This window comes from Chanos chanos, chromosome 5, assembly GCF_902362185.1.
Source record: "Chanos chanos chromosome 5, fChaCha1.1, whole genome shotgun sequence".
Classification (NCBI taxonomy): domain Eukaryota; kingdom Metazoa; phylum Chordata; class Actinopteri; order Gonorynchiformes; family Chanidae; genus Chanos; species Chanos chanos.
In genome coordinates, this window is record NC_044499.1 from 21,042,294 (window position 1) to 21,058,668 (window position 16,375).

General features: G+C 40.2%; 1 protein-coding gene across 1 annotated transcript; it reads right to left on the minus strand.

The window, feature by feature from the left end:
- Window positions 1–1,115: 1,115 nt before the first annotated feature.
- LOC115812281 (beta-1,3-galactosyltransferase 2) lies at window positions 1,116–15,897 on the minus strand. The gene is made up of 4 exons (XM_030774766.1): window positions 15,680–15,897; window positions 11,794–12,909; window positions 5,256–5,284; window positions 1,116–1,181 (listed from the first exon to the last, which is right to left on the minus strand). The coding sequence occupies exons 2-4, from the start codon at window positions 12,707–12,709 to the stop codon at window positions 1,116–1,118; spliced, it is 1,011 nt and encodes a 336-aa protein (XP_030630626.1). The 5' UTR covers window positions 12,710–12,909; window positions 15,680–15,897.
- Between the last annotated feature and the right edge of the window lie 478 nt (window positions 15,898–16,375).

Below are 16,375 nucleotides of genomic sequence, written 5' to 3' on the forward strand. Positions count from 1 at the left end.
TGACTGGGTCTATCCGCATACAGGTTCTATTTTCGTTAATGAGAAGGCAGTTATGTTATCTAATGTGCACTCAGTATCTCTGTCATTCAAATTCAATAAAACTAATTAATTGTGTATAGTGTAGTCCAGTTTGTCGATTTCTTTTACCGCAGTAATGGTATTATTTTTTTCCTTTTAGAGGTATTTAAAAGGTCTTAAAAGTCTTGTACCTAAAAATGTGCAGCTACCCTGGTTGGCTGTAAACAACAGCTCTTAGCATGATGTTGCTATACCACCGTCAGCCGGCTTATGTCAATTCAGCGTTCCTACTGGCGGTGCGAGTACAAACAGAAAAAAAGCCCTAGAATGTATGTAGTTCTAGAAGAAGCTCCCCAGGGCGTAGCTCCTATCGAATGAGACCCTAGAACTGTTCTGTCCGAAAGCACCTATTGTTGGCTGCATCAGTGAGGACAAGAGGGGGAGCACAGAGGGGTGGTAGAGAGCTTCACCAGATGGTGCAGGGAGAACCACCTCCAGCTCAACATCGGCAAGACCAAGGAGCTGGTAGTGGACTTCCTACAGAGTGGGAAGCGCCCTGCCCCTATTACCATCCGGGGGAGGAAATAGAGATGGTGGACTTGTAAAGGCTCCTGGGAGTGCACATAAGCAATAAACTGGACTGGATGGACAACACTGAGGCCCTCTATAGGAAAGTACAGAGCAGACTGTTCTTTCTTAGGAAGCTCAGGTCCTTTGACATGTGCAGCAGACTACTGCAGATGTTCTACCAGTCTGTGGTAGCCAGCACCCTGTTCTTTGCTGTGGTGTGCTGGGGAGGCAGCATCAAGGCTGGGGCGACCAACAGACCAAACAAGCTGGTGAGGAAGGCCAGCTCTGTTGCTGGTTTAAAACTGGACAGTCTGGAGGCAGTGGTGGAGAGGAGGATAAGGGATAAAATCAGGACCCCTTGGCAACCCCTCCCATCCCCTCCGTGGTGAGCTGTGTTATATGGGGAGCACCTTCAGCCACAGGCTCATTTCCCCCAACTGCAAGACAGAGCAATTCAGGCGCTCCTTTGTGCCAATAGCCATCAGGCTGTACAACAGCGCCTGAGACATTTAGCCAGGGCCTTTTCCCTAGTTGTCAGAGGCTATTCGGTTGTCAACTAGCGCCTGTGGGGAGACGAGCTGTAGGCTGTTCTCCTATGACACGGGACAAGAGAAGACAAAAATCCAGATAGGCCTCCTGGGTCAAAGCCCATTAGCTCCCCTGGTGACGTAGGACAATAAGGGACCGACCAGATGACCGGAGAAGCCTGTGAGTCTCTCCAGCTCCGTGGGAGAAAGGAGATTTCTTATTGCGTCTTGGCCTAACGCGACCCGCTGCATCCGTGTCAGTCAGACTGCTCAAACCATCGGATCAGCTCCTCTGAGTTTCCTGTTTTTATTTTTAGTGAGTGAGGGGCCTGCTGTTTTTTAGTCACCACGCACCCTAGAATCGGTCCGGCCTGTAGCAGGGTTTATTTCTTTATTTGTTTTTAACGTTAGTTTCTCTGTCTGTGTGCATGCACTTGTGGATGTTGGCCCACCAAGTTGAGGATAGGTGTGAATCTTACTTAGTGTTTTATAATGGTTTTCATAATTTCATAATGAACTGCATGTAGTTTTATTGAAGTAACATAAGGGAAGAGAAGGCTATAGAAATATTTTAGGATTATTTGTTTATCTGTTGATTTATTTATTCCTATTTATGTATGTATGTTGTTTGTTTATCTCTCTAGTCCAGATTACTAATGTGCTGACTTACCTATTGAGCAAGACCAGGTCAGTGCCTGAGACATTCAGTACAATCAGCTTAAATATCTTAGACTGTAATTAAAGTTCATCAAATGTTCCAAATCTTGGAAAAATCAGTCTTTTCACAGTCAGGAAAAAATCAGCAAGAGAGCCTCTCATTGGGATCAAATTTGTAAAGTCAGTGATAGCAAAATATCTCAAGTTTCTTGTGTACGGAAATGTACACAGTGGAATATCCAAGGTAAATATTGCCCTCTGCTGCTGAATGTGAATAAGTTTTTGTCAAATACTTTATTTTAGTATAACCATGTACCAAATGCTACACTAATACACTAATATTCTCTAAACAACAACAACAACAACAACAACAATAGTAATAATAGTAATAATAATAATAATAATAATAATAATAATAATAATAATAATAATAATAATAACAACCACTCAAGTTGCATAAGATCAATCCAGAGATAACATAGTTGACTGCGAGATCCATGAAATTCTGAAGAATGCAACTGACACACAATGTCAGGGAATTGAGGATGAGGATGTTTTTATTGTCATTCCAGAGCATGTTGTTCATGAAAGGGAATGAAATGAGGCACCCAGGTCCTGGTTCAAGTAACAGCAATAATAAAGTCAAGAAGAAAGCACACAATAAAACACCATTAAAAATAAAAATAAGTAAATATGTATATATATATATGAATAAGATTGATCTAAAAGATAAACAAGGTGGCCAAGTGGGCCCAAATTGCAGCAATGCCATGATATGAATAATAGCATCAAATTGTTCAGTGAGAAGCCGCAAGTGTTCAGTGAGACTGCAAATTTTCAGTCTTAAAGTGTAGAATTTATCAGTCTCAAATTGCAGTTTCTCAGTTTGGGAACTGGTATTGAGGATAATAGGGGAAGATGAGATGTTGTGGATTATAATGGACTGGGGCCTATTTGTTGAAAAGTCCAGTACCCTGAACTGTGTTTAGTGTCAGTCAGAACCTGTATATACACAGGCAATTCTCTTTCCCCAGTATTGTTCTGTGTGTTGCTTCAGGTCTAGGATACATCAGGGGGTATTTCAGAAAGCGGGTTTAGTGAAAACTCTGAGTTTGTTAACCCTGAGATGAAGGAAACTGGGTTTTCCGTTTCAGAAAGCGAGGAAACTCAAACTCTGGCTCAGTTACCGTGGTAATTGACTCTGTGAACCTAACCTGCTCGCTAGCAGGTTTTCTTCAACAAACCCTGAGTTTCTCCCTAGCTCCTCCCTCCGGCTGAACCTGAAGCAGCTGTCAAACATGGCGTCTCCTTTCGTCGCTAACCCGATCGGCATTGAAGCCAAATTAATTCGCATAGCCTTACGTCGGGAGAGGATTTTGAGATCCCGATTAGATGTATTATCATTCCCTGATGACTACGTAATGGAGCGTTACTGTTTTTCATCACAATCTATCATTTATCCGAACAACTGCGGCCTACATCTCTAATATTACACACCGTGGACTTCTTGCTCTCAGATCGAAGCAAATTCTTTGCTCTTCTTTTTTTTTTTTTTTTTTGCTGATGGGAGTTTCCTTTATAACACTGGCAACGCCGAGTATATCGGGGAAACAACTGTTTGTAGAGCCGTAAAAAAGTATCCCTTGCACTTAAACGGCTACTGCACATTTTCCTAGTGTCAGACCTCTAAGGACCATCAAAGAGGAATTACACAGGATTGCAGGTGCGTGATGTAGAATCATTCAGTTAAAGGTAATGATATTTTAAATTATATCGGGTTCATGACATTCTGCTGCGACCTCAGACTGGGATCAGTCGTTAGTTTTTATGTTGCAGCGTTTCCCAGTGTCATGGGCTGCATCGATGGCACACAGATCCCTATCACTGTTCCTTCAGTTAATGAAGTTGACTATGTGAATAGGAAGTCTCTCCACAGCATTAATGTGCAGGTACACTGACTATTGTCTTACAATAACAAAGACTATACATCACAATATACTGCAACTAATATCTCATTCTCTGCACTGTCAAGATCATATGTGATGCAGTGCACTTGATCACAAATGTTGAAGCCAGTGGCCCAGCTCTGTGCATGATATACGAATGTATCATTAGCGTACCCTGAGCAACAGATTTGCGCATGGCAAGTAAAGCTTTGCACAAATACCATTCCTTGTCTCCCTCTTTTAACACCCCTAAAATGTATCCACTATATAATTACAGGAGAGTTTGATGGCCACCTGCTTGGTTACAGAGAGTACCCATGCCAGCCTTCTCTGTTGAGCCCTTACCCTGACCCTGAGCTGGGTCCCCAACAATGTTCCAGTGTGGACCACTGCAGGACTAGAGCCTGGGTTGAGATGACAGTAGGCATGCTCAAAGCCCGGCTCCAGTGTCTGCGTAAACTCAGGGTAACCCCAGAGACAGCATGTGACATTATTTTGCAATGTGTTGTTCTCCATAATAATATAATAATACTCCACAATTAGAGGAGAGCAGCACCCTGCCGCACAAATGAACGATCCTGAGGAAGACAGTCCCATCCACCCTGCAGATGTCCTGGATGGAGGAGCCGTCCGAGAGAATTTGCCAAAAACATTTCACAGGTTAAGATACCACCACCCACGGCAGTCAAATAAAGAAAAATCAGTCACATTTTATTTGGTCTTCTTTATTTCCTACAAATGCAACACTTACTATATTTAGATTGTTCCAACAATTAACAATTCACCTGTGACCATGTACCCACCTCTAACTGCTGTTCCAGTAATTGAATTTCAAGATAGGCCATTTAATCTGCCACTGCAAGTGTATCATTTCTCAGTCAGTTTTAGCCATTTTCCTCCTTAATTCATAACTGAGAAAACATAAGGATGACATTAAATTCTACAGATCTACATGCAGAATGAACCTGGCATTTATTGAACATCTCACTGTGTCAGTCTGTGCTGTGGAGGTTGATGGACTCTCCTCCTGGTAATGCCCAGTCATGCTCTGTTAAAAAGGATAAGAACTTGTCATCCCTTCAATGTGCATCTTAAACTCAAAGTTCCACACAAGAATGTAAAATCATTTTAATAGGGAGAGAAATCAGTAGCTACCATACATAATATTAATGTAAACCACAGTAGGCCTTTCTGAATCCCTCTGTGGCAGCAGACAACGTGTCTTCATCATCATCCTGTGATGAAGAGCTTTCTGTTTCAGTATACTTTAAACTACTATAATTGGCAAAATCTAGCCCAAATGTTAATCTGCTAATCAGGATATTAGGCGAGAGGACATTTGTGTGTCTTAAAACAGCATTCTGTTGGGGGTTAAAGCTACTCCACGTTGAAATAGCCACTGAATGACATTTACTTGGTTTAATATGTCAAATATGATTAAAACCAAAATGAGGTACAATCATGAGCCTATAGGCCTAAGCAAAATGTGTCTTACCTGTTTGAACTATGTTTATATATTTCTTTTTCAGCAGCTGCCAAGTGCGCTTTGTGCCCGAGGGATTGCTCCTAAAAGAAAATAGAATTTTATTCAATTACATTCCACCACTTCCACCTGTAATATTAAAAGAAAGTGTGCTTACATGAATAGACTTCTGCATTCAAACCTAAGCATTGACTCGGGCAGCAATTCTCTCCCACGCCAATTATCTCGCCTTTGCTGATGCAGGTGGGAACCGAACCAAACACCTTTTTGTTGTGAGGCGACAGCGCTAGCTGCTGCATCACCGTGCCACCCCATAATGTGCTCATACTCGCCATAAACACTTATTAGAATTTCTAACTGGAGCGGGCTGAAGTAAAACGACTTTTGTTTTCGCCGGTTGCCATGGGGAATTGTAGTATTGGAGCTCCATTGATGATGGCTTTTTATAATTGTCATGCACGCGCTTAACTCGGAGTTAACATACTCAGAGTTGATCGAACCATCTCAGATCAGCTTTTCTGGAACCGAAAACTCAGAGTTTCCCATCTCAGGGTTCATCAACTCAGACTTCAGGATTAAACTCAGAGTTTGTTAAACCCGCTTCCTGAAATACCCCCCAGGTCTAGGATAATAATAATAATAATAACAATAATATTAATAATAATAATATTTATTTAGAGCCCAATATCACTATTTATAGTCTCAAAGGGCTTTACATGTCTATAACAAAGTCAAATCAAAATTATATCATGCATAAGTTCGAGAAAATAGATAAGTCTTTAGTTTTGTTTTAAAGGAATTGAGAAGAGTTTGCCTCCCTAACTTCTTTAGGTAAACCATTCCAAAGGAAGGGAGAGCGGTAGGAAAAGGCTCGGTTGCCAGCGGACTTCTTTTTAACTCTTGGAATGACTAATAATCCAGAATCTTGAGAGCGCAGGGTGCGAGGTGGGTTATAGGGTGTAATTAAGCCAGACAGGTAGGAAGGCGCAGGCCCATGTAAAATTTTATATGTTAATAAGAGGACCTTAAAATCTGCCCTTGCATGAATTGGGAGCCAATGAAGGGAAGCCAGGACAGGGCTAATGTGATCAAACTTCTTTGTTCGGGTCAGAATTCTAGCAGCAGCATTCTGATGATAAAAAAAAGTATGCTTAACTGTGACTTTATTTCTCAGAATTCTGACTTTATTTCACGGAATTCCAACTTTATTTCTTACAAGTCTGACTTTATCTCTCGTAATTCAGGATACATGCTGATGTCTAGAAAGAAGATACAACACCTAATGTACGTGGATAACGTCAAGCTGTAAAGAAGAGCAGCTGAAATCATCTCCCTGGTCCAGACATTGAAGACTTTCTCAGATGACACCAAGATGAAGTTCAGACTAGAAAAATGCGCTATGGTCATCATCAGGTATGGCAAAAATCACAAACACTGATGGAAGAAAACTGGATTAGAGATACATCCGGTTTTGAGCAGATGTGAAAGAGGGCTACAATGACAAGGAAGGACATGGAATCTGATGACCATGTAGGGAGCCCTCCATCCCAAGACAGACATCCACGCCTCTGTTTGACCTGTTCTTTAAGAAGAAATTTGTTTTGTTATGGCTCAAGCTACTTTTTGGTTGTTAAAAAAGAACTCAGAATTAAGAGAAATAAAGTCAGAATTACGAGAAAAAAGAGTCAGAATTGCGAGAAAATAAGTGAGAAAAAAAAGTCAGAATTGTGAGGAATAAAGTCAGAATTCCGAGAAATAAAGTTGGCCTTGTGAGAAATAAAGTCAGAATTACGAGAGATAAAGTCAGACTTGTAAGAAATAAAGTTGGAATTTCCGTGAAATAAAGTCAGAATTCTGAGAAATAAAGTCACAGTTCAGCATACTTTTTTTTTTTTTTAAATGTGGCCAAAACAGGCTTCCATTGATTTCTGTGTGTGCACACGGCCCTGCAGTCTCGTGCCCTATTATGGGGAATGGTGAGGCGTTTACTTTTGCTAATCAGGAAGAACTAGTATGCACTTAAAATTTATGATGAACATGGGATTCATCATTATAAGAACAAAAATATGGACAATTTTGCGGTTTAAGAATACATCATGAATCTGACGTAGACTTTTTCTTGGGACCTTTCTCAAGAACAAATTTAGGAAGATATTGGTGAATGAGGCCTACTGAAACAGCTATCAGAACAAAGCAACTCAGTGTGGTTGAATACATATGGTCCCCCTACTAAGGGGCATAATCATCCAGACACTACAGAATTGTACAAGAAAGCACAAAAAGAAGCCAAGGCCGGGAAGATAGATTAAATGGAAGACACCAACAGGATTTGGAGAGATAAGACCCCCCCCCCACACACACACACACACACACCCCATGGGCAATTCTAACATCAAGTAGAGGAGCAAACCATAATGGAAAGGCATACAGATGGATGATGGAGGCTGGTCTAAAGGCATGACTTCAGCACAGGACCAGGCACTGACAATTAAGTGTCATAAAGCAAGAATACTGAAGGTCATCAATGTCCCAAAAAAGGTAGACTGTGCAAGAAACAGGATGGGACAGCTATCTGTTAGGTGACAACTGGAGGAGAGACTTTTTACCTTACAACATGGGGCCTACTAATTGTTTCACTGATCCTGAAGTTAAAGATGTTCAAGTTCAAGTTTATTTAGAGGCCAATATCACTGTTTAAAATCTCAAAGGGCTTCACATGCCCACAACAAACAAAACAGGACCGCACTACCTGACTTAATCCTCACAGCAGGCAAGAAAAAACTCCCCAAAAACCCATGGGTAACAAGGAAAAAATAGATGAAATCTTGAGAAGGACCACAGAGAGAGAAGACCCCTTCATGGCCAGACAGGTGTGCAATGGGTGTCGACCCATTGGACAATTACAAGTAATACAATCATAATGCAAAAGAACACACACTAGTAGACAAAATAAAGACAACAAAAGCAGGATGAGGTGGATGGCGATGAAGAGGAGGCTGACAGGGAGGGATGAAGGGGGGCACGCCTTGGAGGAAGACAGCAACACTCACACAAGGCGTCCATACTGAAACATATGAGACACATAGACAAGGCCTGCTCCTTCCATCTGCTGGACAGGCTACATTACAAGGTCATGGAGCAGATAAAGGCCTTTCCTTTTGGATTCATTTGTGCCATGTCCAATGTTTAACTTATTTACAATTTTCCTGTTTAAGAATTCAAGAATTTATTTTTGCTCTAGGGTTTACCTCATTTTAAAGCAGGAATTAAAGAGTGACATTGCAAAGGCAAGTGATAAGAAATTAAAGCACAAATGGGAATAGATTTTTCATTACTAATAGACATTAAATGGAGCCCGGCCATCAGAACAGAGTAATGGTATCTGAGTGATAATGATGCTGCACAGGACAAGGACAAACACAGTTAATGACTGAATGATTGATAATGTTTACCAACATTGTATATGACTGCTCTTTAGTGCTCTTACATCTACAGCAGAGCAAAACAATACTTTTGTTCAGCCTTCACTTTGTATTTGTGCTCACATTTTTCCATCAAATTCATCCCCTAACATACTGTTGTAGCTATTGAAGTTTGCTCAGCTGCCCTTTCTTGCAAAATGCTTTATAAAACTTAAGTGTGATGTGTCCTTACTGTTAGTGAGCATGTCAGATTCACCTTCTCACACCTGTCAACTGATCCAACCATGTAGTAAACTGTCGGAAACTAGCTTATGGTCTCCAGAAACTGTATGTGAGGCCTGGGATAAAATCAGACATAAACTTGTTTTTATACCCAGGATTTAGTTTGATAGACTGTGCAGTTTAATAACCACAAATAAAGAAGAGGGGGGGCATTTCCTAAAAAGCAGAGGAAGATACAGTGCCAGTCAAAAGTTTGGACACACTGTAGAGCCCAATATTGTAATAATTTCCCAATGATGTAATAACTTGGCCATTGTTGTAGTAACATGCCATGAATTATGTGATAGCCTAACGCTTTAGGAATGCATTGTTTTTGTAAGTTAGTCATTATTTTCAAATGGGCAATGCTCTGATCATGTGTAATAATAAAATGGTTTTTCATTTTTTATTTGCTAATATTACACAGTAGTGCACTGTCATTGATCTATGGTAGATGAAAAGAGAGCTGAAGAGCAAAGTAAGTTAGTCTTTTTCATCTACTCCTGTATCTCCATATGGTTGTACATGTCTTACTATACATCCTTATTCTGTATAGAGTATTATGTCCAGTACCATGTATCAGTGCCAAAAACTCATCAGTTACACCACTGACTTCAGTTTCAGTTTGTTTCTGTTGATTTGTTGATGAATTATAACACCTTGTAGCCTATATATTAATGGGTCTGTGTATTAAAACCTGTATTCAGCAAATTGTTTAGAAAATAACAGCTCAGCAGTTCTTTTTCCTACATTGCAGGGCCCAGGGTGATCACATGACAGGCTGTTTTCTTTAGAGCATAAGCAAGGCCAAAAACAAACAAACAAACAAACAGTAAAAATCAGTACATTATTTGGAAGTTGTTACAAGGTTTGTACAGGTTTTTATCACATTCTTGATGGAGTTAAGTGGAGATTTTTATTACATTATTGGGAGTTATTACTCACTCACTCACTCACTCACTATCTAAACCGCTTATCCTGATTAGGGTCGCGGGGGGTGCTGGAGCCTATCCCAGCGCACATAGGGCGAAAGGCGGGGAAACACCCTGGACAGGTCGCCAGTCCATCGCAGGGCAGACACACAGACAAACACACTCACAAACACATTCATACCTAAGGGCAATTTAGTGTCTCCAATTCACCTAACCATGTCTTTGGACTGTGGGAGGAAACCGGAGCTCCCGGAGGAAACCCACGCAGACACGGGGAGAACATGCAAACTCCACAAAGAAAGGACCCGGCTGGGAACCGAACCCGAAACCTTCTTGCTGTGAGGCAACAGCGCTGTGCCGCCCGGGAGTTATTACATTATCAGGAAATTATTATATTATTGGGTTCTACAGTTAATCCATTTTATTACATTATCAGGTTTTATTACATTTTTGATGGAGTCAAGTGGAGATTTTTATCACATTATTGGGAGTTATTACATTATTGGGTTCTACACACACCCACTCATTCAAGGGTTTTTCTTTATTTTTATTATTTTCTACATTGTGCTTTGTTCACATTTTTTTTGCTTACTACATAAATCCATATGTGTTCTTTAATAGCTTTGATGCCTTCAGCATTGTTCTATGATGTACAAAATAAAAATAATAAAAATAAAGAAAAAACATTGAATCAGAAGGTGTGTCCAAACTTTTGACTGGTGCTATATTTTGGTAATCAAATACAGTTTGGGAATTTTCTGTATGAGGCTCTTAAGGTACAATGGGTGCAATAAAATAACACAAGCCATTTCCTGCTGTCTCAGCTGTCACAATAATGGGCTTGTTCTTGAAATTGTATGCTTTGGCATCTTTACAGTAATTGTGTTTACAGCACTGTAACAAAAATTCAAAGGATACCATGTAACATGATGTAACAGGTTTTAACACAATGCTTAAGAATCTTACAGGATTTCGTAGAGCATTCTACAATAAGCAAAATAAAATGTCAAAATTGTTTAAAACATAATGTCAAGTAACATATTACAATGTGTTATGTAGTACTTTATTTGCAGTTCTCTTCAACTCTTAGACTTGAACCCTTTTGACTATATGAAACAAAGGCATTTCATTCTCTATGAATTTTTCCACACTAAGAAAGTTTAATATTTCTTTTAAATAAGGCCATGGGTGGTGATCTGTGCTGGAACAATTAAAAAAGGTGTGTTTCTACCCAGGTTCAGCAACTTTTTTAGGAACTTAAGAGTTCTGGAACTATCCAGAGCAGGAAATATATAACCAGTATAGCAATGATGAGCACATACCAGGGCAAGTATGATCCTACAAGCTAGGCACACAAATACACACAAGGTTACACCTGTTTGTGTACTGCCGCATCAGTCAGAACCACAGTCATTCAGACGGCAACCACATAATGAAAATAAGTAAATGCAATGGCTTATGCCTGACCATTCAAAATGAAACAAGTAACGACAGTTGCCCGTAGAAATGTGCAACTCTGCCAATGCACTTCATGTCTTACCACCCCTGTGAATTATAGACTGATCTCAAATTGATCAGTCTGATACAATCTGGAGGAAATTAAGAATCCCGAATCAAGAATATTCAGCGCACTCTCTTTTGTGCTTTTCAGTTGAGTTTGCCAAGCTATTTCAAGGACTAAGCCTACATACTTTCTTTCCTACTTATTTTAATAACTCAACAGGCCTGTCCCACAACTGATGTCTTTGGCCCTCTCCTTCCCTTACAACCCTTGTCCATTGGCATTGCTGTTGGTGCAAGCATTTTGTTTGTTGGTTTGCAGATGCTCCCAGTATTTGACTAGCTCATTAGGGTGAAAGTAGTGGGAGGTAATCAATTGGCTGTACTTGCAACTAGAGTAGGGCACCCGCAAGTGATGGAAAAGGAATTTATTTGGAGGTGGTACTGGTTCTATTCCCAGTTTTTCCAGACACATACCCACATAGACATCTTCCAGGTGAAGTCTCTGTATGCTCAGAGATGCTTCATGAATCTTTTGTGCCATGTCACCTGAGAACACATAGCCTGTCCCAGAGCAAAAGACAGGGTATCGCTCACTGGGGTACAACTCAGGTGACATGTACCATTTGCTATCCTTGTTTCGTTTCGGGGCTTCATCCTTCATAAGGTAACCTGTGAAGTAGTTTTGTCTTGGTGTCACACTGGGCTTGAGGAGCATTTGTATGAGGTTCTCCGTATTCACAAACATGTCGCTGTCTGTCTTCATGACATATCTTGCATTGGGGCAGTGTGTGGCCACCCAATGCATCCCCATCAAAGTCTTTAAGGTAAGGTTGTGGTAGGTGTCCATGAATTCCTGTTGGATAATGTCGTGATGTCTATGAGATTCTTGCTGAATTTGGCGCTGAAGACTGTGGACTTGTTCGTGATTGCCCCATTTCAGGCCCAACATGAAGAGACGTACTAATTCCAAATCTTGGACTAGACTCTCATTCCCCCATGTCTGCCTGATGGCATTCCTTGCTTCCACTTGTTGGGGTTCCACAGTAATCAGCAGCACCAGAAAAGGGTCTCTGTTCTGGCACTTGTGCAACTCATTTATAATGTAGTTGTACAACTCCGTGTTTTGTGTCCCTCTTGCAGTTGGTCCCTGCTCGGACCTCAGTGTTCCTTGTGGGCTCCCAGTCTCCTTCCAGGTGGGCTGCAAGGTACTCTGGTTAACCTCTATTTTAAGCAATTGGACCCCAGGTGAATAAGTCACTGAATTATACCCTCTGCTATTCCAGCCCCATAACAATTTTTGGTGATGCAGGAAGCAAAGTACTCCTATGAAACAGAGGAGCAAGAGGAGCACAGCAATGTGTGCCCGGCAATGTCGCCGTCTCCACTGCATGATTGCTGCACTCTGCTCAGCAACAGTCAGATCTGGTCAAACCAAGGCAGGTAACCCTAACCAGCACGTCAGACAAAGTGTAATTACGATCCTGGTAGCTAGATTTTTCCAGATATTTTCCAGCTGGCATTTTCCACTTTTTTCTTCTGTTGTGATACGTCTTTTGGGAGGATGAACCTCATGATTCACAATCCTTTTACCTGAAAGGAAGCAACACCATTTAACATTAATGTTCATAATTTTGACATCTTACTCAATATTTACTTCAAAGGCACTTCTACGTGATAGAGGGGAGCAAGTGTCAAAAGGTATGAATTTCAAATATTAGTGCTGAGCCCATATTGAGAGCTCCTGCATGGTAAGGCACTGTGGTGTACTTTGTGTTTCTGTGGTCCATTACTGTTAGCATCTACTGGCCTCATGCCGTGCTGTCAACCGACAGGGTTGGGAAGAGTAAAAGGCCGTATTCTAGTGCAGATTGCCAATCTGCTACAGATTGTCAGGGATGATAAAAATGTTTTATGTGTCATTTTGTCTTCAGCCACACAGATAAAAGACATTGTGGTTTGCGTGGTCTATTTTATTATTGGTGCCAAATCATGGTATGTGAGTTTTGTGGAAAATTATCTTTGAGCTTCTGTGAATCTCTGATTTGCTTTAACCAAGCATGACCTGGTGTCACTCCCTGTAGAGTGTTTGTCAGTTCAGATCCTTTTATGCATGCATCATAAATCACATGAAGCAATTAGGGTGAAACCTGCACCTAAAATCAGGTCCAAGACTGGAAACCATTTAATGGATGAAGTAATGTCCTCCTCCAAGACCAAGCTTTGTGTATGGGTCTTGACAGGATTTGATAGACAAATATCTGAATGCCATACATTCCGCAGATTGGACTCTCTTTGTGATGTGCAGTGTGGCTTTCACAGCACTACTCAAACATCAAATATGACAGCTTCTCAGACAGCATACGTGTGTTATGTTGTGGGTTGACTGTCAAAACATGTTTTCTTGACAATAGATTGTGGGGAACAAGAATTATTTTTCTCCCTTTCAGAAGGGGTAGGATTGTTTAAAAAGGTGTTTCATCCTTTCTGATTATTCTAAAAGACAATTAAGTTAATAGCTTATTTACTTGTGCCTGGGCCTGTGACTCTGGATTGGGTGTTGAAAATTATTTTATTATTTCTTCATCTTTGGGTTTCGTATGTAACGGCATACCTTCTCATAAATGACTTTTGTAAGTTGTTTGGGCAAGTTTGTTCTCAATAAACAAGAAAATGAAGGAATGAGATTCAGCGTTTTAGAAACTCTTTCTCTTCACACAGCCTTCTTTGTGTGAAAAAAATATTCAGACTTAGCAACTCTGCATTTTCAGAATTCAGTTAATTCTCAATTCATGCACTGAATAGGTGGATGTCAAAATGCTCGATATACATTCTCACACACTTGCTGTAGCACAAAACCTTCATTTTATGTGTCAGGTGGCTGGGTGATTTGTGATAAGTAAGCAGTCTCTACCCTACATGACTTTTTATGTTGTGCTCCTACTCACATCTAATTTGGCTGGGAAGCTTCAACATAATGGTTAGATTGCTAAAAAATATTTGACATGAAAATATCAATTTTGCACATATTTTAAACATTATACAGCAATATACAACTGTTTGTTAAAATGATTTTATAGATGTGCTCTATTTTGTATTAATAAAAAGATGATGTGCAGCTTAAAGTAACAATCTTATGTAGGTACATGGCAAACAGAAACCGTAGGAAGACTTAATTAATGACTTCTGATATTGCATTACTTGTGTTTTGTGATTAATTTGTATGTATTGGACTTTGGTCTGCTATATTTGAATCTATTCTGCTTTTGAATTTAGGACATACAAGCCCATTAAATACCCATAAAATTCACTGTTGGTTTATACTAGAACTATATTACTGTCTCTATTAGTGGTTATCAAATTATAAAAATAATATTAGGTGCCATTGCTGCTGCAAAAACATGTGCTCAGACTGGTTAATCAGTTTCTACCTAGTTAGTTGATCAGGAGAATGTCACTAGAATGGACGGTGATTCATATGAAGGACTCATAGTATTGTTCTTGCTACAAAGCTGACACAGTGTCCAAACACACATAGATCTAGGTTAGTTAAATACAACTTGTTGACAGACAAACAAACTTTTAGACAGATTCTGTAATTAGGATTTTGTTGTTCAATTTTATTAATGTTCTCTACCTTGTCCTAGCAGTGGAAATGTGAACCTGAGTCAGAGTAAATGGGCTGTTTGGCACTTCATTTTCAAGAGCTAAACTATTTTTTTAACCCCTTCCTCATCCCACCATCTGTACACAGTCTTATTTTCCAAATGCACCACTTCCAGTGATATAAACACAACAAACTGATTATTCTACTTTGAAAAAGAAATCTGCTCACTGTCTTGAATTTTCTCTTGGAAATGCCAGAGGAACAAGAACATGTTGGTATTGCATTTATTCACTTGACCATCTGCGACTGTACACATCCACTCGGCCCTTGATGGCCCCTTCACAAACACAAACTCTGTTTCTCTTAGAGAGTGTGAGAGTGCTTTTCTTTTACATATACTGAATTACACATAACACAGTGTGTTCTTGAAGGTCTCTCAAACGAAGAGGTGTTTGGGACCACACACTTTAGAAAAATAATGAAACTTACCAAGAAGTTCACACAAACACATTGTGCAACAGAAATAAACTCAGAATAGTTTCAGAATAGTGTTGCTTATGCTATTGATGCGTTGAACAACAATGTTTTCTTTTTGTATTTGATCTCATCTGAAGAGATGAAGCAGCTTAAATGTTCAACATACCTATTTTCTTGAACAATGGAGACTTCCATTCTTAACTGACTTGGCACACAACCATCCTATTATCACCACAATCTGACACGTTGTATAGTAAAGATTTATTTCTACATTCGTACCCATTTCTCAGTGATCACCTCACGTGTCGTAGCGCTGGTCCTTTGACATCTTTACACTTGCCTCTGCTGTCGTACTATCCCTCTGCCCCTGGCTTTAGGTTTCACCTCCTCAGTAAATTTGCTCCCCCTCTTTTTTCTGTATTTTTTTTAAATGTGTTGCTTTCTTGGTCCTCCTCTTCCTTGTCTCTGCATTTTGAAATGTTGCTCTCTACTGCCTTGCTTCTTACCTGTAGGAGGGAAATGGAAGGGGCGAGGGAATGGAGGCGAGTATGCGTGTGTGCGTGCGTGCGTGCGTGCGGGTGCACACAGACTCTGCTGATCGTTGCAGCCCTTCACCCCACGTGATCCATCTTTATTCTTACCCAGCTGGACAGCTGAAGAATCAAGTCTCCCCAGTGGACTTGTATTCTCCACTGCGCCTTCTTCTACCTACATAGTCCTCTGTGTTGTACTCATACTAATTACCAAAAAGAATATGACATGCGTTTTCTAAATGAGTTGTTTAAAAACATCACTTATTTTGATGAGAAATGAAAGACTGTGCAAAGAACACAGACGGCACTCTTTTTATAGCAATTCTCCTAAATTCAAATTATATGTAATTTTCTGTCTTTTTTAAAACGGTGCCTGTGAACTTTTTTTTTTTTTTTCAAATGTCTGATGATAGCTACTCTTATCTCTGCAATGTCTCCATCT